The sequence below is a fragment of the Oncorhynchus gorbuscha genome, linkage group LG03 (genome assembly GCF_021184085.1).
Source record: "Oncorhynchus gorbuscha isolate QuinsamMale2020 ecotype Even-year linkage group LG03, OgorEven_v1.0, whole genome shotgun sequence".
NCBI lineage: Eukaryota > Metazoa > Chordata > Actinopteri > Salmoniformes > Salmonidae > Oncorhynchus > Oncorhynchus gorbuscha.
In genome coordinates, this window is record NC_060175.1 from 106,229,483 (window position 1) to 106,254,701 (window position 25,219).

A 25,219-nucleotide genomic window follows, 5' to 3' on the forward strand; every position below is an offset into this window, starting at 1 on the left:
GTTTACCAATCAATACATTTTTACCAATCAATAAATGTTTATTGTTTTGAAAATAGAGCGTCTCTAGTTGTCTATAAACACAATCTTCATTGGTTAATATACCAGGAATACATTTAACTAACTAGTACAACCTTGTTCACACACACAAGGATCTATGTAGGTCTTGGATGTGGACTGGTGGAGTGACTGGGAGAGGCGTGACTGAGAGAGGAGTCACTGGGAGAGGAGTCACTGGGAGAGGAGTGACTGGGAGAGGAGAGACTGGGAGAGGCGTCACTGGGAGAGGAGTGACTGGGAGAGGAGTGACTGGGAGAGGAGTGACTGGGAGAGGTGTGACTGGGAGAGAAGTGACTGGGAGAGGAGTCACTGGGAGAGGAGTGATTGGGAGAGGTGTGACTGGGAGAGGAGTCACTGGGAGAGGAGTGACTGGGAGAGGAGTCACTGGGAGAGGAGTCACTGGGAGAGGAGTCACTGGGAGAGGAGTCACTGGGAGAGGAGTGACTGGGAGAGGAGTGACTGGGAGAGGAGTCACTGGGAGAGGAGTGACTGGGAGAGGTGTCACGGGGAGAGGAGTGACTGGGAGAGGAGTGACTGGGAGAGGGGTCACTGGGAGAGGGGTCACTGGGAGAGGAGTGACTGGGAGAGGAGTGACTGGGAGAGGAGTCACTGGGAGAGGAGTCACTGGGAGAGGAGTGACTGGGAGAGGAGTGACTGGGAGAGGAGTGACTGGGAGAGGAGTGACTGGGAGAGGAGAGACTGGGAGAGGAGTCACTGGGAGAGGAGTGACTGGGAGAGGAGAGGAGTCACTGGGAGAGGAGTGACTGGGAGAGGAGTCACTGGGAGAGGAGTCACTGGGAGAGGGGTGACTGGGAGAGGAGTGACTGGGAGAGGAGTCACTGGGAGAGGAGTCACTGGGAGAGGAGTGATTGGGAGAGGAGTGACTGGGAGAGGAGTGACTGGGAGAGGAGTCACTGGGAGAGGAGTGACTGGGAGAGGAGAGACTGGGAGAGGAGTGACTGGGAGAGGAGTCACTGGGAGAGGAGTGACTGGTAGAGGAGTGACTGGTAGAGGAGTGACTGGTAGAGGAGTCACTGGGAGAGGAGTCACTGGAAGAGGGGTGACTGGGAGAGGAGTGACTGGGAGAGGAGTGACTGGGAGAGGAGTCACTGGGAGAGGAGTCACTGGGAGAGGAGTGACTGGGAGAGGAGTCACTGGGAGAGGAGTGACTGGGAGAGGAGTCACTGGGAGAGGAGTCACTGGGAGAGGAGTGACTGGGAGAGGAGTCACTGGGAGAGGAGTCACTGGGAGAGGAGTGACTGGGAGAGGAGTCACTGGGAGAGGAGTGACTGGGAGAGGAGAGGAGTCACTGGGAGAGGAGTGACTGGGAGAGGAGTGACTGGGAGAGGAGTCACTGGGAGAGGAGTGACTGGGAGAAGAGTGACTGGGAGAGGAGTCACTGGGTGATGGTGAGTTAGTATTCCTCTGCCCCAACAGACACCTCATCATTAAACTCCTATAGTATAGAGACAGAGAGAACAACAGACATCTCATCATTAAACTCCTATAGAGACAGAGAGAACAACAGACACCTCATCATTAAACTCCTATAGAGACAGACAGAGAGAACAACAGACACCTCATCATTAAACTCCTATAGAGACAGACAGAGAGAACAGACACCTCATCATTAAACTCCTATAGAGACAGACAGAGAGAACAACAGACACCTCATCATTAAACTCCTATAGAGACAGAGAGAACAGACACCTCATCATTAAACTCCTATAGAGACAGACAGAGAGAACAACAGACACCTCATCATTAAATTCCTATAGAGACAGAGAGAACAACAGACACCTCATCATTAAACTCCTATAGAGACAGAGAGAACAGACACCTCATCATTAAACTCCTATAAAGACAGACAGAGAGAACAACAGACACCTCATCATTAAACTCCTATAGAGACAGAGAGAACAACAGACACCTCATCATTAAACTCCTATAGAGACAGAGAGAACAACAGACACCTCATCATTAAACTCCTATAAAGACAGACAGAGAGAACAACAGACACCTCATCATTAAACTCCTATAGAGACAGAGAGAACAACAGACACCTCATCATTAAACTCCTATAGAGACAGAGAGAACAACAGACACCTCATCATTAAACTCCTATAGAGACAGAGACAACAGACACCTCATCATTAAACTCCTATAGAGACAGACAGACAGAACAAAAGTTGGACCCCAACGAAGGTGATGTGTACTTAAAGTCACAGGGGGTTGGTGGCACCTCAATTAGGGAGGACGGGCTCGAGCTAATGGCTGGAGTGGAATTAGTGGCGCATTAATGTGTGTGTGTTATACCCTGAGTCTCTCCTGTCTGTGTGTGTTATACCCTGAGTCTCTCCTGTCTGTGTGTGTTATACCCTGAGTCTCTCCTGTCTGTGTGTGTTATACCCTGAGTCTCTCCTGTCTGTGTGTGTTATACCCTGAGTCTCTCCTGTGTGTGTGTGTGTGTGTGTGTGTGTGTGTGTGTGTGTGTGTGTGTGTGTGTGTGTGTGTGTGTGTGTGTGTGTGTGTGTGTGTGTGTGTGTGTGTGTGTGTGTGTGTGTGTGTGTGTGTGTGTGTGTGTGTTATACCCTGAGTCTCTCCTGTGTGTGTGTGTTATACCCTGAGTTTCTCCTGTGTGTGTTGTACCCTGAGTTTCTCCTGTGTGTGTGTGTTATACCCTGAGTCTGTCCTGTGTGTGTGTGTGTGTGTGTGTGTGTGTGTGTGTGTGTGTGTGTGTGTGTGTGTGTGTGTGTGTGTGTGTGTGTGTGTGTGTGTGTGTGTGTGTGTGTGTGTGTGTGTGTGTGTGTGTGTGTGTGTGTTATACCCTGAGTCTCTCCTGTGTGTGTTATACCCTGAGTCTCTCCTGTGTGTGTTATACCCTGAGTCTCTCCTGTGTGTGTTATACCCTGAGTCTCTCCTGTGTGTGTTATACCCTGAGTCTCTCCTGTGTGTGTTATACCCTGAGTTTCTCCTGTGTGTGTTGTACCCTGAGTTTCTCCTGTGTGTGTTATACCCTGAGTTTCTCCTGTGTGTGTTATACCCTGAGTTTCTCCTGTGTGTGTTATACCCTGAGTTTCTCCTGTGTGTGTTATACCCTGAGTTTCTCCTGGGCCTCAGACTTCTCCTCAGGAGAGATGGGTTCCTTGTCGAGGCGCTCCAGCAACGGCAGGCGGCTCAGGACACACAGACGGTAGTCCTCCGTCTCCACGAGAGGGTTTTCCGCTAGGACCAGCGCTCGCAATGTCCTGGATACGCCCACCAGACTACGCAAGGCCCGCTGGGCAGACACCAGGTTTCCCCTGAAGGGGGAGAAGGGTAGATGGAGGGGTATTATGATGCAGTAGCCTGCTGAGGTAAAGAGGAGATGGAGGGGTACTATGATGCAGTAGCCTGCTGGGGTAAAGAGGAGATGGAGGGGTACTATGATACAGTAGCCTGCTGAGGTAAAGAGGAGATGGAGGGGTACTATGATGCAGTAGCCTGCTGAGGTAAAGAGGAGATGGAGGGGTACTATGATGCAGTAGCCTGCTGAGGTAAAGAGGAGATGGAGGGGTACTATGATGCAGTAGCCTGCTGAGGTAAAGAGGAGATGGAGGGGTACTATGATGCAGTAGCCTGCTGGGGTAAAGAGGAGATGGAGGGGTACTATGATGCAGTAGCCTGCTGAGGTAAAGGAAGGACAGAGATGGAGGGGTACTATGATACAGTAGCCTGCTGAGGTAAAGGAAGGACAGAGATGGAGGGGTACTATGATACAGTAGCCTGCTGAGGTAAAGAGGAGATGGAGGGAGACTATGATGCAGTAGCCTGCTGAGGTAAAGGAAGGACAGAGATGGAGGGGTACTATGATACAGTAGCCTGCTAAGGTAAAGAGGAGATGGAGGGAGACTATGATGCAGTAGCCTGCTGAGGTAAAGAGGAGATGGAGGGGTACTATGATGCAGTAGCCTGCTGAGGTAAAGAGGAGATGGAGGGGTACTATGATGCAGTAGCCTGCTGAGGTAAAGAGGAGATGGAGGGGTACTATGATGCAGTAGCCTGCTGAGGTAAAGGAAGGACAGAGATGGAGGGGTACTATGATACAGTAGCCTGCTGAGGTAAAGGAAGGACAGAGATGGAGGGGTACTATGATACAGTAGCCTGCTGGGGTAAAGAGGAGATGGAGGGGTACTATGATGCAGTAGCCTGCTGGGGTAAAGAGGAGATGGAGGGGTACTATGATGCAGTAGCCTGCTGGGGTAAAGAGGAGATGGAGGGGTACTATGATGCAGTAGCCTGCTGGGGTAAAGAGGAGATGGAGGGGTACTATGATGCAGTAGCCTGCTGGGGTAAAGAGGAGATGGAGGGGTACTATGATACAGTAGCCTGCTGGGGTAAAGAGGAGATGGAGGGGTACTATGATACAGTAGCCTGCTGGGGTAAAGAGGAGATGGAGGGGTACTATGATGCAGTAGCCTGCTGAGGTAAAGAGGAGATGGAGGGGTACTATGATACAGTAGCCATCTGTCAGGGGGATTGACGTTAGATGTTTAGTGAAGGCCAGTTGACGGTGTTGAGGTACTGCAGGGACTGATGTCTACCTGATGTTGAGGTACTGTTGGGACTGATGTCTACCTGATGTTGAGGTACTGTTGGGACTGATGTCTACCTGATGTTGAGGTACTGTTGGGACTGATGTCTACCTGATGTTGAGGTACTGCAGGGACTGATGTCTACCTGATGTTGAGGTACTGTTGGGACTGATGTCTACCTGATGTTGAGGTACTGCAGGGCCTTCATGTTGGGACTGATGTCTACCTGATGTTGAGGTACTGTTGGGACTGATGTCTACCTGATGTTGAGGTACTGTTGGGACTGATGTCTACCTGATGTTGAGGTACTGCAGGGCCTTCATGTTGGGACTGATGCCTACCTGATGTTGAGGTACTGCAGGGCCTTCATGTTGGGACTGATGCCTACCTGATGTTGAGGTACTGCAGGGACTGATGTCTACCTGATGTTGAGGTACTGCAGGGACTGATGTCTACCTGATGTTGAGGTACTGCAGGGACTGATGTCTACCTGATGTTGAGGTACTGCAGGGACTGATGTCTACCTGATGTTGAGGTACTGCAGGGACTGATGCCTACCTGATGTTGAGGTACTGCAGGGACTGATGTCTACCTGATGTTGAGGTACTGCAGGGACTGATGCCTACCTGATGTTGAGGTACTGCAGGGACTGATGTCTACCTGATGTTGAGGTACTGTTGGGACTGATGTCTACCTGATGTTGAGGTACTGCAGGGACTGATGTCTACCTGATGTTGAGGTACTGCAGGGACTGATGCCTACCTGATGTTGAGGTACTGCAGGGACTGATGCCTACCTGATGTTGAGGTACTGCAGGGACTGATGTCTACCTGATGTTGAGGTACTGTTGGGACTGATGTCTACCTGATGTTGAGGTACTGCAGGGACTGATGCCTACCTGATGTTGAGGTACTGCAGGGACTGATGCCTACCTGATGTTGAGGTACTGCAGGGACTGATGCCTACCTGATGTTGAGGTACTGCAGGGACTGATGCCTACCTGATGTTGAGGTACTGCAGGGACTGATGCCTACCTGATGTTGAGGTACTGCAGGGACTTCATGTTGGGACTGATGTCTACCTGATGTTGAGGTACTGCAGGGACTGATGCCTACCTGATGTTGAGGTACTGCAGGGCCTTCATGTTGGGACTGATGCCATCTAGAGTCTCCAGTTGGTTGTCTCGGAGGTGCAGGGTGGTCAGACGCTCCAGCTTACCCAGACCCTCCAGGCGCTTGATAGTATTCTGGGCCTGCACAGGGGTCAGAAGTTACAGGTCACAGGGTTAGAGGTCAGAATTAAACTGAGGTAAGTGACAGGTGAAAGGTTAGAACCAGGAATCAGATGGGGTTATGGGTGAGAGGTTGAAAGTTAACAGGTAGAGCCTGTGTAGGTTAGAGTTAGGGTTGAAAGGTCAGGAAGAGCCTGTGTAGGTTAGAGTTAGGGTTGAAAGGTCAGGAAGAGCCTGTGTAGGTTAGAGTTAGGGTTAAAAGGTCTGGTAGAGGCGTCACAGGTTAAAGGTTACCAGGTAGAGGCATCGCAGGTTGGGCAGATAGAGGTTATGGTGAGAGGTTAAAGGTTACCAGGTAGAGGCATCGGAGGTTGGGTAGGTGGAGGTTATGGGGAGAGGTTAAATGTTACCAGGTAGAGGCGTCGGAGGTTGGGTAGGTGGAGTTTATGGGGAGAGGTTAAAGGTTATAGGTAGAGGCATCGCAGGTTGGGTAGGTGGAGGTTATGGTGAGAGGTTAAATGTTACCAGGTAGACCGTCCAGGTTGGGTAGGTGGAGGTTATGGGGAGAGGTTAACGGTTACCAGGTAGAGGCATCAGGTTGGGTAGGTGGAGGTTAGGGGAATTAAACTTACCAGGTAGAGTGACAGGTGGAGGTTGGGAATCAGTGGAGGTTATGGGGAGAGGTTAAAGGTTACCAGGTAGAGCCTGTCGGAGGTTGGGTAGGTGAAAGGTTATGGGGAGAGGTTAAAGGTTAGAGGTAGAGGCATCAGAGGTTGGGTAGGTGGAGGTTATGGGGAGAGGTTAAAGGTTACCAGGTAGAGGCGTCGGAGGTTGGGTAGTGGAGGTTATGGGGAGAGGTTAAAGGTTACCAGGTAGAGGCGTCGGAGGTTGGGTAGGTGGAGGTTATGGGGAGAGGTTAAAGGTTACCAGGTAGAGGAGTCGGAGGTTGGGTAGGTGGAGGTTATGGGGAGAGGTTAAAGGTTATAGGTAGAGGCATCGCAGGTTGGGTAGGTGAAGGTTATGGGGAGAGGTTAAAGGTTATAGGTAGAGGCATCGGAGGTTGTGTAGGTGGAGGTTATGGGGAGAGGTTAAAGGTTACCAGGTAGAGGCGTCGGAGGTTGGGTAGGTGGAGGTTATGGGGAGAGGTTAAAGGTTACCAGGTAGAGGCGTCGGAGGTTGGGTAGGTGGAGGTTATGGGGAGAGGTTAAAGGTTACCAGGTAGAGGCTTCGCAGGTTAGGTAGGTGGAGGTTATGGGGAGAGGTTAAAGGTTACCAGGTAGGGCGTGGGTTGGGTAGGTGGAGGTTATGGGGAGAGGTTAAAGGTTACCAGGTAGAGGCGTCGGAGGTTGGGTAGGTGGAGGTTATGGGGAGAGGTTAAAGGTTACCAGGTAGAGGCTTCGGAGGTTGGTAGGTGGAGGTTATGGGGAGAGGTTAAAGGTTACCAGGTAGAGGTTGGGTAGGTGGAGGTTATGGGGAGAGGTTAAAGGTTACCAGGTAGAGCGTCGGAGGTTGGGTAGGTGGAGGTTATGGGGAGAGGTTAAAGGTTACCAGGTAGAGGCTTCGCAGGTTAGGTAGGTGGAGGTTATGGGGAGAGGTTAAAGGTTACCAGGTAGAGGCGTAGAGCGGAGGTTGGGTAGGTGGAGGTTATGGGGAGAGGTTAGGTTACCAGGTTGGGTAGGTGGAGGTTATGGGGAGAGGTTAAAGGTTACCAGGTAGAGGCATCGGAGGTTGGGTAGGTGGAGGTTATGGGGAGAGGTTAAAGGTTACCAGGTAGAGGCATCGCAGGTTGGGTAGGTGGAGGTTATGGGGAGAGGTTAAAGGTTACCAGGTAGAGGCGTCGGAGGTTGGGTAGGTATATCCCGTCGGTGGTCTCCAGTTTGTTTCCTCTCAGTTCCAGAGTCACCAGGTTGGTCAGGTGATGGTACCGTAGCCCCGACACCCTCTGGATACCGTTACCTAGCAACGACACACAAGACACACTCTGGACACCCTTACTTAGAGAGGTCATACTCAACCTACAGACCCAGGCCTCGACACTGAGGGGGCCCACATTGAGTTTGTTGAGTCACTCAAGTATCATATTATGAACACACATAAGACATGTCTGTCTGTCTGTCTGTCTGTCTGTCTGTCTGTCTGTCTGTCTGTCTGTCTGTCTGTCTGTCTGTCTGTCTGTCTGTCTGTCTGTCTGTCTGTCTGTCTGTCTGTCTGTCTGTCTGTCTGCCTGCCTGCCTGCCTGTCTGTCTGTCTGTCTGTCTGTCTGTCTGTCTGTCTGTCTGTCTGTCTGTCTGTCTGTCTGCCTGCCTGTCTGTCTGCCTGCCTGCCTGTCTGTCTGTCTGTCTGTCTGTCTGTCTGTCTGTCTGTCTGTCTGTCTGTCTGTCTGCCTGCCTGCCTGCCTGTCTGTCTGTCTGTCTGTCTGTCTGTCTGTCTGTCTGTCTGTCTGTCTGTCTGTCTGTCTGTCTGTCTGCCTGCCTGCCTGTCTGTCTGTCTGTCTGTCCGCCCTCCCGTCTGTCCGCTTGACTGTCTGTCTGTCTGCCCGCCCGCCCGCCCGCCCGCCCGCCCGCCCGTCCGTCCGCCCGCTCGCTCGCCCGCCCGCCCGTCCGTCCGTCCGTCTGTCCGTCTGCCTGTCTATGCTAGTTAATGGCGTGTCTTTCTGTCTATGCCATAGAGATAGATAGAGGACTCTAGAGCTCAAAAGCCAGTTTTAGCATGGGCAGCGCTTCCACATGTTACTTTATCTCAGCCACATTCAGACCTTAAATCTATGTAAATAGATCAATCCTGGCCAATGAGGTTCTCCAACACCCTCTCCCCAGACTGACCAATGAGGTTGAGGCTCTCCCACACCCCTTCCCAGACTGACCAATGAGGTTGAGGATCTCCCACACCCCCTCCCAGACTGACCAATGAGGTTGAGGCTCTCCCACACCCCTTCACAGACCGACCAATGAGGTTGAGGATCTCCCACACCCCCTCCCAGACTGACCAATGAGGTTGAGGCTCTCCCACACCCTTTCACAGACCGACCAATGAGGTTGAGGCTCTCCCACACCCCCTCCCAGACTAACCAATGAGGTTGAGGCTCTCTAGGCCGAGGCCTTCTAGGCCTTCCAGGTCTTTGAGGCGGTTCAGGGCCAGACTCAGCCACTGTAGGTATGTCAGCTGACCCAGGGGCTGACCTCTGAACCCGGACACCATGTTACCATCGCCCTGGGGGAAGGGGGGAAAGGAAATGTTTATATTATTATTATTATTATTGAAAAATGCTACACCTTCTTACACAGGAGGGACTATACTTATTTGGGAATCATTTGGGACGAAGACAATTCTATACACCAAGACTCTGGTCAAAATGTTGCACTATATGAGGAATATGGTGTGATTTGGGTCCTTGCCTTCAGCCACAGCAGCTGTGTGAGGGCAGCCAGGGGTGAAAGGTCAGAGAGGTGGTTGGATGACACGTCCAGGAAACGCAGGTGGACAAACGAGCTGACCAGGGCCATGTCTGTCAGACGTCTGGGGAGAGAGAGAGGGAGTGGGGAGAGAGAGGGGAGAGAGAGAGAGAGAGAGAAGGGGGAAAGAAGGGGACAAAGAGGGGGTAGGGAGGCACAAGGAGAGAGAGGGGGTAGGGAGGCACAAGGAGAGAGAGGGGGGTAGGGAGGCACAAGGAGAGAGAGGGGGTAGGGAGGCACAAGGAGAGAGAGGGGGTAGGGAGGCACAAGGAGAGAGAGGGGTAGGGAGGCACAAGGAGAGAGAGGGGGTAGGGAGGCACAGGGAGAGAGAGGGGTAGGGAGGCACAAGGAGAGAGAGGGGGTAGGGAGGCACAGGGAGAGAGACGGGGTAGGGAGACACAAGGAGAGAGACGGGGTAGGGAGGCACAAGGAGAGAGAGGGGGTAGGGAGGCACAAGGAGAGAGAGGGGGTAGGGAGGCACAAGGAGAGAGAGGGGGTAGGGAGGCACAAGGAGAGAGAGGGGGTAGGGAGGCACAAGGAGAGAGAGGGGGTAGGGAGGCACAAGGAGAGAGAGGGGGTAGGGAGGCACAGGGAGAGAGACGGGGTAGGGAGACACAAGGAGAGAGACGGGGTAGGGAGGCACAAGGAGAGAGAGGGGGTAGGGAGGCACAAGGAGAGAGAGGGGGGTAGGGAGGCACAGGGAGAGAGACGGGGTAGGGAGACACAAGGAGAGAGACGGGGTAGGGAGGCACAAGGAGAGAGAGGGGGTAGGGAGGCACAAGGAGAGAGAGGGGGTAGGGAGGCACAGGGAGAGAGACGGGGTAGGGAGACACAGGGAGAAAGAGGGGGTAGGGAGGCACAGGGAGAGAGACGGGGTAGGGAGGCACAGGGAGAGAGAGGGGGTAGGGAGGCACAGGGAGAGAGACGGGGTAGGGAGGCACAGGGAGAAAGAGGGGGTAGGGAGGCACAGGGAGAGAGACGGGGTAGGGAGGCACAGGGAGAAAGAGGGGGTAGGGAGGCACAGGGAGAGAGAGGGGTAGGGAGGCACAGGGAGAGAGAGGGGGTAGGGAGGCACAAGGAGAGAGAGGGGGTAGGGAGGCACAAGGAGAGAGAGGGGGTAGGGAGGCACAGGGAGAGAGACGGGGTAGGGAGACACAAGGAGAGAGACGGGGTAGGGAGGCACAAGGAGAGAGAGGGGGTAGGGAGGCACAAGGAGAGAGAGGGGGTAGGGAGGCACAGGGAGAGAGACGGGGTAGGGAGACACAAGGAGAGAGACGGGGTAGGGAGGCACAAGGAGAGAGAGGGGGTAGGGAGGCACAAGGAGAGAGAGGGGGTAGGGAGGCACAGGGAGAGAGACGGGGTAGGGAGGCACAGGGAGAAAGAGGGGGTAGGGAGGCACAGGGAGAGAGACGGGGTAGGGAGGCACAGGGAGAGAGAGGGGGTAGGGAGGCACAGGGAGAGAGACGGGGTAGGGAGGCACAGGGAGAAAGAGGGGGTAGGGAGGCACAGGGAGAGAGACGGGGTAGGGAGGCACAGGGAGAAAGAGGGGGTAGGGAGGCACAGGGAGAGAGACGGGGTAGGGAGGCACAGGGAGAAAGAGGGGGTAGGGAGGCACAAGGAGAGAGAGGGGGTAGGGAGGCACAGGGAGAGAGACGGGGTAGGGAGGCACAGGGAGAGAGAGGGAGTAGGGAGGCACAGGGAGAGAGACGGGGTAGGGAGGCACAGGGAGAGAGAGGGGGTAGGGAGGCACAGGGAGAGAGACGGGGTAGGGAGGCACAGGGAGAAAGAGGGGGTAGGGAGGCACAGGGAGAGAGACGGGGTAGGGAGGCACAGGGAGAAAGAGGGGGTAGGGAGGCACAGGGAGAGAGACGGGGTAGGGAGGCACAGGGAGAAAGAGGGGGTAGGGAGGCACAAGGAGAGAGAGGGGGTAGGGAGGCACAGGGAGAAAGAGGGGTAGGGAGGCACAAGGAGAGAGAGGGGTAGGGAGGCACAAGGAGAGAGAGGGGGTAGGGAGGCACAGGGAGAGAGAGGGGGTAGGGAGGCACAAGGAGAGAGACGGGGGTAGGGAGGCACAAGGAGAGAGACGGGGTAGGGAGGCACAAGGAGAGAGACGGGGGTAGGGAGGCACAAGGAGAGAGACGGGGGTAGGGAGGCAAAAGGAGAGAGAGGAGGTAGGGAGGCACAGGGAGAGAGAGGAGGTAGGGAGGCACAGGGAGAGAGAGGAGGTAGGGAGGCACAGGGAGAGAGAGGAGGTAGGGAGGCACAAGGAGAGAGAGGGGGTAGGGAGACACAGGGAGAGAGAGGGGGTAGGGAGGCACAAGGAGAGAGAGGGGGTAGGGAGGCACAAGGAGAGAGAGGGGTAGGGAGGCACAGGGAGAGAGACGGGGTAGGGAGGCACAGGGAGAAAGAGGGGGTAGGGAGGCACAGGGAGAGAGACGGGGTAGGGAGGCACAGGGAGAGAGAGGGGTAGGGAGGCACAGGGAGAGAGACGGGGTAGGGAGGCACAGGGAGAAAGAGGGGGTAGGGAGGCACAGGGAGAGAGACGGGGTAGGGAGGCACAGGGAGAAAGAGGGGGTAGGGAGGCACAGGGAGAGAGACGGGGTAGGGAGGCACAGGGAGAAAGAGGGGGTAGGGAGGCACAAGGAGAGAGAGGGGGTAGGGAGGCACAGGGAGAGAGAGGGGTAGGGAGGCACAGGGAGAGAGAGGGGGTAGGGAGGCACAAGGAGAGAGAGGGGGTAGGGAGGCACAAGGAGAGAGAGGGGTAGGGAGGCACAGGGAGAGAGAGGGGGTAGGGAGGCACAGGGAGAAAGAGGGGTAGGGAGGCACAGGGAGAGAGACGGGGTAGGGAGGCACAGGGAGAAAGAGGGGTAGGGAGGCACAGGGAGAGAGAGGGGGTAGGGAGGCACAGGGAGAAAGAGGGGGTAGGGAGGCACAGGGAGAGAGAGGGGGTAGGGAGGCACAGGGAGAAAGAGGGGGTAGGGAGGCACAGGGAGAGAGACGGGGTAGGGAGGCACAGGGAGAAAGAGGGGGTAGGGAGGCACAGGGAGAGAGAAGGGGTAGGGAGGCACAGGGAGAAAGAGGGGGTAGGGAGGCACAAGGAGAGAGAGGGGGTAGGGAGGCACAGGGAGAAAGAGGGGGTAGGGAGGCACAGGGAGAGAGAGGGGGTAGGGAGGCACAAGGAGAGAGAGGGGGTAGGGAGGCACAAGGAGAGAGACGGGGTAGGGAGGCACAAGGAGAGAGACGGGGGTAGGGAGGCACAAGGAGAGAGACGGGGGTAGGGAGGCAAAAGGAGAGAGAGGAGGTAGGGAGGCACAGGGAGAGAGAGGAGGTAGGGAGGCACAGGGAGAGAGAGGAGGTAGGGAGGCACAGGGAGAGAGAGGAGGTAGGGAGGCACAGGGAGAGAGGGGGGTAGGGAGACACAGGGAGAGAGAGGGGGTAGGGAGACACAGGGAGAGAGAGGGGGTAGGGAGACACAGGGAGAGAGAGGGGGTAGGGAGGCACAGGGAGAGAGAGGAGGTAGGGAGACACAGGGAGAGAGAGGGGGTAGGGAGGCACAGGGAGAGAGACGGGGGAGGTAAGGGAGACACAGGGAGAGAGAGGGGAGACACAGGGAGAGAGAGGGGGTAGGGAGGCATAGGGAGAGAGAGGGGGTAGGGAGGCACAGGGAGAAAGAGGGGGTAGGGAGGCACAGGGAGAGAGACGAGGATAAGTTGCATTGCTGCTTATCCAATTATTTTAGATGAAACAATAGTCTTGGGTTAGGGGCTAGGGATGAGAGGCTAGGAGCCAACCTAAGGGCTAGCAGTTGGGCAAGTGCACTATAAATGGGATAGGGTGCCATTTGAGACCAGGTGTTTTGTGTCCTGTGGTGGTCACCTCACCTGTTTTCCAGTTGGAGCTTAACGAAGGCGTGTGCCAGGCCGTTCCCGGTGCGACACAAAAGAGACAACCCGGGGATCAGAATCTCCTTGGTCAGAGGGCATGGCTCGATCTGGAGAGGGACACATCAACACAACGCTCAGCTAAGCAGCAAAGAAATAATCAATTCATGAATCAATGTATCAGAATAAATCCCATTTTATTGATGAGTTATCAGTTCACATTTTGAAATGTATTGTAGGTTAGGTTACCCATGAGATCGATAATCAACAACCAAAAACGAAACAATGTCAATGTGCACCTGGTCCTCTTTTTCGGACATATTTTCCTCCTGTCCATCCTCATTCGCGGCCTCCTCTCCCTCCGACAGCGCCGTGGCCTCCTCTCCCTCCGACAGCGCCGTGGCCTCCTCTCCCTCCGACAGCGCCCCGGCCTCCTCTCCCTCCGACAGCGCCCCGGCCTCCTCTCCCTCCGACATCCTGCTCTCCGTTTAACAGATTGGGCTGGGGACAAGTGAACGTCACTGGATAAAATAAAATAAAAAATGTATTTCACCTTTATTACCAACTAGCCTACCTGGTTAAATAAAGGTGTTCTCAACTAGCCTACCTGGTTACATAAAGGTGTTCTCAACTAGCCTACCTGGTTAAATAAAGGTGTTCTCAACTAGCCTACCTGGTTAAATACAGGTGTTCTCAACTAGCCTACCTGGTTAAATAAAGGTGTTCTCAACTAGCCTACCTGGTTAAATAAGGTGTTCTCAACTAGCCTACCTGGTTAAATAAAGGTGTTCTCAACTAGCCTACCTGGTTAAATACAGGTGTTCTCAACTAGCCTACCTGGTTACATAAAGGTGTTCTCAACTAGTCTACCTGGTTAAATAAAGGTGTTCTCAACTAGCCTACCTGGTTACATAAAGGTGTTCTCAACTAGCCTACCTGGTTAAATAAAGGTGTTCTCAACTAGCCTACCTGGTTAAATAAAGGTGTTCTCAACTAGCCTACCTGGTTACATAAAGGTGTTCTCAACTAGCCTACCTGGTTAAATAAAGGTGTTCTCAACTAGCCTACCTGGTTAAATACAGGTGTTCTCAACTAGCCTACCTGGTTACATAAAGGTGTTCTCAACTAGCCTACCTGGTTAAATACAGGTGTTCTCAACTAGCCTACCTGGTTACATAAAGGTGTTCTCAACTAGTCTACCTGGTTACATAAAGGTGGTCTCAACTAGCCTACCTGGTTAAATAAAGGTGTTCTCAACTAGCCTACCTGGTTAAATAAAGGTGTTCTCAACTAGCCTACCTGGTTACATAAAGGTGTTCTCAACTAGCCTACCTGGTTAAATAAAGGTGTTCTCAACTAGCCTACCTGGTTAAATAAAGGTGTTCTCAACTAGCCTACCTGGTTAAATAAAGGTGTTCTCAACTAGCCTACCTGGTTAAATAAAGGTGTTCTCAACTAGCCTACCTGGTTAAATAAAGGTGTTCTCAACTAGCCTACCTGGTTAAATAAAGGTGTTCTCAACTAGCCTACCTGGTTAAATAAAGGTGTTCTCAACTAGCCTACCTGGTTAAATAAAGGTGTTCTCAACTAGCCTACCTGGTTAAATAAATGTGTTCTCAACTAGCCTACCTGGTTAAATAAAGGTGTTCTCAACTAGCCTACCTGGTTAAAAAAAGGTGTTCTCAACTAGCCTACCTGGTTAAATAAAGGTGTTCTCAACTAGCCTACCCGGATAAATAAAGGTGTTCTCAACTAGCCTACCCGGTTAAATAAAGGTGTTCTCAACTAGCCTACCCGGTTAAATAAAGGTGTTCTCAACTAGCCTACCTGGTTACATAAAGGTGTTCTCAACTAGCCTACCTGGTTAAATAAAGGTGTTCTCAACTAGCCTACCTGGTTAAATAAAGGTGTTCTCAACTAGCCTACCTGGTTAAATAAAGGTGTTCTCAACTAGCCTACCTGGTTAAATAAAGGTGTTCTCAACTAGCCTACCTGGTTAAATAAAGGTGTTCTCAACTAGCCACCTGGTTAAATAAAGGTGTTCTCAACTAGCCTACCAGGTTACATAAAGGTGTTCTCAACTGGCCTACCTGGTTAAATAAAGGTGTTCTCAACTAGCCTACCTGGTTAAATAAAGGTGTTCTCAACTAGCCTACCTGGTTAAATAAAGGTGAAATAAAATAAAAAAATTAAAAATAAAAAACTTCAAAGGCAGTTATAGTCAATGAACTAATCACTGATCATAATCTTGATGTGATTGGCCTGACTGAAACATGGCTTAAGCCTGATGAATTTACTGTGTTAAATGAGGCCTCACCTCCTGGTTACACTAGTGACCATAGGTGGAGGTGTTGCTAACATTTACGATAGCAAATTTCAATTTACAAAAAAAGAAGACATTTTTGTCTTTTGAGCTGCTAGTCATGAAATCTATGCAGCCTACTCAATCACTTTTTATAGCTACTGTTTACAGGCCTCCTGGGCCATATACAGCATTCCTCATTGAGTTCCCTGAATTCCTATCAGACCTTGTAGTCATAGCAGATAATATTCACATTTTTGGTGATTTTAATATTCACATGGAAAAGTCCACAGACCCACTCCAAAAGGCTTTCGGAGCCATCATCGACTCAGTGGGCTTTGTCCAACATGTCTCTGGACCTACTCACTGTCACAGTCATACTCTGGACCTAGTTTTGTCCCATGGAATAAATGTTGTGGATCTTAATGTTTTTCCTCATAATCCTGGACTATCGGACCACCATTTTATTACCTTTGCAATAGCAAAAAAAAAAAATCTGCTCAGACCACAACCAAGGAGTCGTGCTATAAATTCTCAGACAACACAAAGACACCTTGATGCCCTTCCAGACTCCCTCTGACTACCCAAGGACGCCAGAGGACAAAAATCAGTTAACCACCTAACTGAGGAACTCAATTTAACCTTGCGCAATACCCTAGATGCAGTTGCACCCCTAAAAACTAAAAACATTTCTCATAAGAAATGAGCTCCCTGGTATACAGAAATACCTGAGCTCTGAAGCAAGCTTCCAGAAAATTGGAACGGAAATGGCGCCACACCAAACTGGAAGTCTTCCGACTAGTTTGGAAAGACAGTACCGTGCAATATTGAAGAGCCCTTACTGCTGCTCTATCATCCTATTTTTCCAATTTAATTGAGGAAAATAAGAACAATCCTAAATGTATTTTTGATACTATCGCAAAGCTTACTAAAAAGCAGCATTCCCCAAGTGAGGATGGCTTTCACTTCAGCAGTAATAAATTCATGAACTTCTTTGAGGAAAATATCATTAGAAAGCAAATTACGGACTCCTCTTTAAATCTGCGTATTCCTCCAAAGCTGAGTTTCCCTAAGTCTGCACAACTCTGCCAGGACCTAGAATCAAGAGAGACACTCAAGTGTTTTGGTACTATTTCTCTTGACACAATGATGAAAATAATCATGGCAAGAAGATATCCGTTTGTCTCTGTGAATGGTTTGTCCTCTGACAAATCAACTGTAAATTCCGGTGTTCCTCAAGGTTCCATTTCAGGACCACTATTGTTTTCACTATATATATTTTACCTCTTGGGGATGTCATTTGAAAACATAATGTTAACTTTCACTGCTATACGGATGACACACAGCTGTACATTTCAATGAAACATGGTGAAGCCCCAAAATTGCTCTTGCTAGAAGCATGTGTTTCAGACATAAGGAAGTGGATGACTGCAAACTTTCTACTTTTAAACTTGGACAAAACAGAGATGCTTGTTCTAGGTCCCAAGAAACAAAGAGATCTACTGTTGAATCTGACAATTAATCTTGATGGTTGTACAGTCGTCTCAAATAAAACTGTGAAGGACCTCGGCATTACTCTGGACCCTGAGCTCTCTTTTGACAAACATATCAAGACTGTTTCAAGGACAGCTTTTTTCCATCTACGTAACATTGCAAAAATCAAACTTTCTGTCCAAAAATGATGCAGAAAAATTAATCCATGCTTTTGTTACTTCTAGGTTAGACTACTGCAATGCTCTACTTTCTGGCTACCCGGATAAAGCACTAAATAAACTTCAGTTAGTGCTAAATACAGCTGCTAGAATCCTGACTAGAACCAAAAAATGTGATCATATTACTCTGGTGCTAGCCTCTCGACTCTGGCTTCCTGTTAAGGCAAGGGCTGATTTCAAGGTTTTACTGCTAACCGACAAAGCATTACATGGGCTTGCTTCTACCTATCTTGCCGTTGTAACAGTATAATTTTAAACCGTCCCCTCGCCCATACCCGGGCGCGAACCAGGGACCTTCTGCACACAACGACAACATTCACCCTCGAAGCATCGTAACCCATCGCTCCACAAGAGCCGCGGCCCTTGCAGAGCAAGGGGAACTACTACTTCAAGGTCTCAGAGCAAGTGACGTAACCGATTGAAACGCTATTTAGCGCACACCGCTAACTAAGCTAGCCGTTTCACATCCGTTACACCGTACATACCTACACGTACGCTACGGTCACAAGACGCAGGCCTCCTAATTGTCCCTTGAATTTCTAAGCAAACAGCTTGAGGCAGGGCTTTCTCCAACAGAGCTCCATTTTTATGGAATGGTCTGCCTACCCATGTGAGAGATGCAGACTCTGTCTCAACCTTTAAGTCTTTACTGAGGACTCATCTCTTCAGTGGGTCATATGATTGAGTGTAGTCTGGCGATAGCTTTTCGAGCTAAAGGATAGCTGATGACCACCAACCGTGGTTAGCTGAATACTAACGTTAGCTAGTAAACTGGCTAGCTTCTGCCCTCTCTTCTGGCCTCACTTCTGGCTAGCTTCTGTCCTCTCTTCTGGCAAGCTTCTGTCCTCTCTTCTGGCAAGCTTCTGTCCTCTCTTCTGGCAAGCTTCTGTCCTCTCTTCTGGCAAGCTTCTGTCCTCTCTTCTGGCTAGCTTCTGTCCTCTCTTCTGGCAAGCTTCTGTCCTCTCTTCTGGCTAGCTTCAGGCCTCTCTTCTGGCTAGCTTCTGTCCTCTCTTCTGGCAAGCTTCTGGCTAGCTTCTGTCCTCTCTTCTGTCCTCTCTTCTGGCAAGCTTCTGTCCTCTCTTCTGGCTAGCTTCTGTCCTCTCTTCTGGCAAGCTTCTGTCCTCTCTTCTGGCTAGCTTCAGGCCTCTCTTCTGGCTAGCTTCTGTCCTCTCTTCTGGCTAGCTTCTGTCCTCCCTTCTGGCTAGTTTCTGTCCTCTCTTCTGGCCTCTCTTCTGGCTAGCTTCTGGCCTCTCTTCTGGCTAGCTTCTGTCCTCTCTTCTGGCTAGCTTCTGTCCTCTCTTCTGGCTAGCTTCTGCCCTCTCTTCTGGCTAGCTTCTGGCCTCTCTTCTGGCTAGCTTCTGTCCTCTCTTCTGGCTAGCTTCTGTCCTCTCTTCTGGCTAGCTTCTGTCCTCTCTTCTGGCTAGCTTCTGTCCTCTCTTCTGGCTAGCTTCAGGCCTCTCTTCTGTCCTCTCTTCTGGCTAGCTTCTGTCCTCTCTTCTGGCAAGCTTCTGGCCTCTCTTCTGGCTAGCTTCTGTCCTCTCTTCTGGCTAGCTTCTGTCCTCTCTTCTGGCTAGCTTCAGGCCTCTCTTCTGGCTAGCTTCTGTCCTCTCTTCTGGCTAGCTTCTGTCCTCTCTTCTGGCTAGCTTCAGTCCTCTCTTCTGGCAAGCTTCTGTCCTCTCTTCTGGCTAGCTTCAGTCCTCTCTTCTGGCAAGCTTCTGTCCTCTCTTCTGGCTAGCTTCTGTCCTCTCTTCTGGCTAGCTTCTGTCCTCTCTTCTGGCTAGCTTCTGGCCTCTCTTCTGGCTAGCTTCTGTCCTCTCTTCTGGCTAGCTTCTGTCCTCTCTTCTGGCTAGCTTCTGTCCTCTCTTCTGTCCTCTCTTCTGGCTAGCTTCTGTCCTCTTCTTCTGGCCTCTTTTCTGGCCTCTCTTCTGTCCTCTCTTCTGGCCTCTCTTTTGTCCTCTCTTTTGTCCTCTCTTCTGGCCTCTCTTTGTCCTCTCTTCTGGCCTCTCTTTTGTTCTCTCTTTTGTCCTCTCTTCTGGCCTCTCTTTTGTCCTCTCTTCTGGCCTCTCTTCTGTCCTCTTTTCTGGCCTCTCTTCTGTCCTCTCTTCTGGCCTCTCTTCTGTCCTCTCTTCTGGCCTCTCTTCTGGCCTCTCTTTTGTCCTCTCTTCTATTGTGGATTTCATATTTGAGGTGAATATTATTATTATTATTTTGAAATTGGTGAGGCAGGTTGCAGGAGAGTGTTTTGAAGTTGAGTTTAAAAAATATATATATATATAAAAAGACATGCGAAGAAAATATGTAAATATATATACGACAGGTATAATATCATGAACTAGCCACCTTCAATTTGTTTTAAATAAATTGTAGTGAGCTAGCTTAAGTTAATCTAATTCAATTTGGGGATAGTTTATTTTTAATTTAAAAAGGGTTTTACATTTACAGCTAGTTTGACACTTTGTCTTCCTGACTTGGGGCTAGCCAATACAGCTAACGCTAACGTTGCGTCTCAAAAGACACTAAATCTAAAATAGTACAGACCATGATACCTCAATTTAGGCTTTTTTTTATTCGTTCGCTAAATGGTTAGTTAGTTAGTTAGTTAGTTAGTTAGTTAGCTAGTTGTTTCATCCAACTTTTTAACCTTTACCGTTGACAATATTGTAAAGAAGCGGTTACCTGAGGGAGTTAGCCACAGCGTTACGGTGTCGTTTCCATGGAAACGAGATCAGCAGTCAGAGGGAGATCTTTCCTGCAACATTTGCATGAAAATATATATATATATTTTGTATATAAAAGTCAAATCTCCCTGTATATAACCATGATTATGGATTATAATATAAATGGGGAAAAGTTCATATAAAAATGCATTGTATTTGTGTCATAACAACATCAACTGAAGGTGTATAATGTGGGACAACTCTTTCCAAAACCAGTATCATGCCATGTTTTTCACTCAGAATGTAATTTCGTTCTTTTGAATGAACCAATCCAGTAATAGTCTAAATAGCATGTTTTGCTCAGTGTAGGTCAAGATTGCCAATATTTTACACAATGTAATTCCTCTTTTCTTAAACCACACCTTGTGTAAAACCAAGTTTGGAAACACAATGTTGAGACAACCACCAGTAATGTAGAAATACATTCACAGCTCTTCTGTTCTGACTTACCACACTAAGTGAGAATACACCAACAGCGCTATTGTGTTTTCCATGTGTAATTCTCTCTCATGAATGCCTTCCAAACAGTATACCAGGGATTGAAACTTGTCTCCTTCCTGGAAATTGTGTGGTGTTTCTGTGGTGTTTCACCATAAACATAAACATAAGGATTGGCATATTAAATACCATGCTCAGGTTTGCCAGTGTAGCCTGCCAGTAGCACAGACCGGAACAGAGGCTATATGCCAGTGTGCGCCCATAATCTGAGGGGGGTAGGAGAAAGGTACGTAATAATGTAATATTTTGTAGTTAAAATCCCCAAAATGCATTCTGATTGGGGACCTAGCCATGCCATCATAAGATACCGCCTTCAATCCCTTGTTTAGGGAGCTCATTGTATCCCGGGAGGGGGGGGGGGTAGGGAACTCATTGGATCCCGGGGCGGGGTTAGGGAGCTCATTGGATCCCGGGGCGGGGTTAGGGAGCTCATTGGATCCCGGGGCGGGGTTAGGGAGCTCATTGGATCCCGGGGCGGGGTTAGGGAGCTCATTGGATCCCGGGGTGGGGTTAGGGAACTCATTGGATCCCAGGGCGGGGTTAGGGAACTCATTGGATCGCAGGGCGGGGTTAGGGAGCTCATTGGATCCCAGGGCAGGGTTAGGGAGCTCATTGGATCTCAGGGCGGGGTCAAATTAACCTTTTTTTCTTTCACAGAGAGGGAAAAAGATTGTTCACCTTTGCAGACAGCTACAGCTAGCTTGGTTAAGTTTTGGTAGTGTCTCACTGAATAATCATATCTAGTTGGCTAAGCTTTGATCAGCGTGGATATTCCAAAATGTCTGGGTGTACCACTATGTTGAGACAAATGGAGAGCTCCTCGAGCAGCCTGCTAGCCCGACCACCGATGCTTCCCCAAAACAATAAAAAAAAAAATTAAACATCAAATGTATCTTTTGTCTCTCTGTGTTTCATAATTTTCCTTCAATTCACAAGAGGCTAAATGTATCTCACTGGAGAAAGCCTCCGATGGAGGTAAACAGCGCCCCTCTGTCTCAGTATGTGTAGCCCATCTATCTGATGCTGTCTGGTCTAAACAAGTATGGCATTGTTGCCGTAGCATTGAATGCAAGGGAAACCAGCGAGTATTTGGCCTGCCCTTGATAAAAAAAACAACTATTAAATAATAGCCAATCAGTGTTGAGCTAAACTGAGTGAGCTCAACAGTGATTGGTCCTGGCGCACCAAAAAAGGGAGGGAAGGGAGGGAAGCCAGCTTGGATTTGACTTCACACCAAAAAACATCAAAAGCCAAACGTCATTGACAGAAAAAGAAAAAAAAACTTGAATTTTGTTGTGTCGTTGTCCTCCGGTGGCTAGCTAGCAAAAAAATTGGCCCTTTTCTAAATTAGCCAAGGATGGAGATAGGGATTTGGACTGGTTTGAATTAATTCTCCATACTGGCCAATTATTATGAAGGCGATTCTGATCCAACCATTAATTCATACATTGTTGTGTCCCTGACCTGAGAGGATGGAAGTTCAATATGTTGCAAGATGTAGAAGGCTAATATTAACTAGCTGGATCATCGTTGCCCATAAACTGAGCCACTTACAACTCTCTGATGACTCTGCTATAGTCAGCTGTGTGATGGGAGGAGACTCTGCTATAGTCAGCTGTGTGATGAGAGGAGACTCTGCTATAGTCAGCTGTGTGATGGGAGGAGACTCTGCTATAGTCAGCTGTGTGATGAGAGGAGACTCTGCTATAGTAAGCTATGTGATGGGAGGAGACTCTGCTATAGTCAGCTGTGTGATGAGAGGAGACTGCTATAGTAAGCTATGTGATGGGAGGAGACTCTGCTATAGTCAGCTGTGTGATGAGAGGAGACTCTGCTATAGTCAGCTGTGTGATGAGAGGAGACTCTGCTATAGTCAGCTGTGTGATGAGAGGAGACTCTGCTATAGTCAGCTGTGTGATGGGAGGAGAGTCTGCTATAGTCAGCTGTGTGATGGGAAGAGACGCTGCTATAGTCAGCTGTGTGATGAGAGGAGACTGCTATAGTCAGCTGTGTGATGAGAGGAGACTCTGCTGTAGTCAGCTGTGTGATGAGAGGAGACTCTGCTGTAGTCAGCTGTGTGATGGGAGGAGACTCTGCTGTAGTCAGCTGTGTGATGAGAGGAGACTCTGCTATAGTCAGCTGTGTGATGAGAGGAGACTGCTGTAGTCAGCTGTGTGATGAGAGGAGACTCTGCTGTAGTCAGCTGTGTGATGAGAGGAGACTCTGCTATAGTCAGCTGTGTGATGAGAGGAGACTGCAATAGTCAGCTGTGTGATGAGAGGAGACTCTGCTATAGTCAGCTGTGTAATGAGAGGAGACGACACCAGGACAGCGGAGTCAATCACCACCTTCCGGAGACACCTGAAACCCCACCTCTTTAAGGAATACCTAGGATAGGATAAGTAATCCCTCTCACCCCCCTTAAGTTTTAGATGCACTATTGTAAAGTGACTGTTCCACTGGATGTCATAAGGTGAATGCACCAATTTGTAAGTCGCTCTGGATAAGAGCGTCTGCTAAATGACTTAAATGTAATGTAAATGTGAGACTCTGCTATAGTCAACTGTGTGATGAGAGGAGACTGCTATAGTCAGCTGTGTGATGAGAGGAGACTCTGCCATAGTCAGCTGTGTGATGAGAGGAGACTGCTATAGTCAGCTGTGTGATGAGAGGAGACTCTGCCATAGTCAGCTGTGTGATGAGAGGAGACTGCTATAGTCAGCTGTGTGATGGGAGGAGACTCTGCTATAGTCAGCTGTGTGATGAGAGGAGACTCTGCTATAGTCAGCTGTGTGATGGGAGGAGACTGCTATAGTCAGCTGTGTGATGAGAGGAGACTCTGCTATAGTCAGCTGTGTGATGAGAGGAGACTGCAATAGTCAGCTGTGTGATGAGAGGAGACTGCTATAGTCAGCTGTGTGATGAGAGGAGACTCTGCTATAGTCAACTGTGTGATGAGAGGAGACTGCAATAGTCAGCTGTGTGATGAGAGGGGAGACTGCAATAGTCAGCTGTGTGATGAGAGGAGACTGCTATAGTCAGCTGTGTGATGAGGGACGAGACTCTGCTATAGTCAGTTGTGTGATGAGAGGGGAGACTGCTATAGTCAGCTGTGTGATGAGATTAGACTGCTATAGACTGTGTGCTATAGTCAGCTGTGTGATGAGAGGGGAGACTCTGCTATAGCTATAGTCTGCTGTGTGATGAGAGGAGACTGAGGAGACTGCTATAGTCAGCTGTGTGATGAGAGGGGAGACTGCTATAGTCAGCTGTGTGATGAGAGGGGAGACTGCTATAGTCAGCTGTGTGATGAGAGGGGAGACTGCTATAGTCAGCTGTGTGATGAGAGGAGACTGCTATAGTCAGCTGTGTGATGAGAGGGGAGACTCTGCTATAGTCAGCTGTGTGATGAGAGGGGAGACTCTGCTATAGTCAGCTGTGTGATGAGAGGGGAGACTGCTATAGTCAGCTGTGTGATGAGAGGGGAGACTGCTATAGTCAGCTGTGTGATGAGAGGAGACTCTGCTATAGTCAGCTGTGTGATGAGAGGGGAGACTCTGCTATAGTCAGCTGTGTGATGAGAGGGGAGACTCTGCTATAGTCAGCTGTGTGATGAGAGGGGAGACTCTGCTCAGGAATATAACAAAGTCCTTTGTGTAATGGTGTGAGGCCAAATACTTGGACCTGAATGTACTGAAGACCAAGTGGTAGATTTGAGGACAAATGTTAGATATTTTTTAATCCCATTTCTATTCATTGTGAAGAGATTGGTACTGTTGACTCTTATAAGTACTTGGGTGTAACAGTGGACAACAAACTCAACTGGAAGTTGAATTCCCAGAACAGAGTTGACAGAGTCGACTAAAAAGCCCAATCCAGACTACATTATGAGGAATCTTACATCATTGTTACGTGTCCTGTCCGTGTCATTGCTGTGATAAAAACAAATTCCCAAGTCGGGATACATTTTTTATTTTATCAGGTAAGTCAGTTAAGAACAAATTCTTATTGTCAATGACGGCCTAGGAACAGTGGGTTAACTGCCTTGTTCAGGGGCAGAATGACCGGGTGGAGATTATAACAGAACATGGCCAAGATGTTCAAATGTTCCTAAATGACCAGCATGGTCGTATAATAATAAAGCAGAACAGTTGAAACTGGAGTAGCAGCACAGTCAGGTGGACTGGGGACAGCAAGGAGTCATCATGTCAGGTAGTCCTGGGGCATGGTCCTAGGGCTCAGGTCCTCCGAGAGAGAGAAAGACAGAGAATTAGAGAGAGCATATGTGGGGTGGCCAGTCCTCTTCTGGCTGTGCTGGGTGGAGATTATAACAGAACATGGCCAAGATGTTAAAATGTTCATAAATGACCAGCATGGTCGAATAATAATAAGGCAGAACAGTTGAAACTGGAGCAGCAGCATGGCCAGGTGGACTGGGGACAGCAAGGAGTCATCATGTCAGGTATTCCTGGGGCATGGTCCTAGGGCTCAGGTACTCCGAGAGAGAGAAAGAAAGAAAGAGAGAAGGAGAGAATTAGAGAACGCACACTTAGATTCACACAGGACACCGAATAGGACAGGAGAAGTACTCCAGATATAACAAACTGACCCTAGCCCCCCGACACATAAACTACTGCAGCATAAATACTGGAGGCTGAGACAGGAGGGGTCAGGAGACACTGTGGCCCCATCCGAGGACACCCCCGGACAGGGCCAAACAGGAAGGATATAACCCCACCCACTTTGCCAAAGCACAGCCCCCACACCACTAGAGGGACATCTTCAACCACCAACT

The 25,219-nt window shown here is 49.9% G+C and overlaps 1 protein-coding gene across 2 annotated transcripts; it reads right to left on the minus strand.

Moving 5' to 3' along the window:
* Positions 1–1,314: 1,314 nt before the first annotated feature.
* lrrc23 (leucine rich repeat containing 23) lies at positions 1,315–19,933 on the minus strand. Of its 2 annotated transcripts, none has more exons than XM_046337995.1 (9): positions 19,886–19,933; positions 13,495–13,716; positions 13,196–13,305; positions 9,258–9,378; positions 8,931–9,072; positions 7,688–7,818; positions 5,747–5,883; positions 3,155–3,359; positions 1,315–1,513 (listed from the first exon to the last, which is right to left on the minus strand). In XM_046337995.1, exons 2-9 carry the CDS (start codon positions 13,669–13,671, stop codon positions 1,472–1,474), a joined length of 1,065 nt encoding a protein of 354 aa, XP_046193951.1. In that variant the 5' UTR covers positions 13,672–13,716; positions 19,886–19,933; the 3' UTR covers positions 1,315–1,471. The 2 variants fall into 2 exon arrangements, with proteins under 2 accessions (XP_046193951.1, XP_046193956.1); XM_046338000.1 differs by having other exon boundaries at positions 13,495–13,696; positions 19,886–19,910.
* Positions 19,934–25,219: the final 5,286 nt, after the last annotated feature.

Coding starts and splice junctions, on each gene's coding strand:
- lrrc23 (XM_046337995.1), bottom strand. CDS start 13,671: ATGTCGGAGGGAGAGGAGGCCGGGGCGCTGTCGGAGGGAGAGGAGGCC. Junction 13,306..13,494: donor TGTCCGAAAAAGAGGACCAG/GTGCACATTGAC, acceptor GTCCCTCTCCAG/ATCGAGCCATGCCCTCTGAC. Junction 9,073..9,257: donor CACAGCTGCTGTGGCTGAAG/GCAAGGACCCAA, acceptor CCCTTCCCCCAG/GGCGATGGTAACATGGTGTC.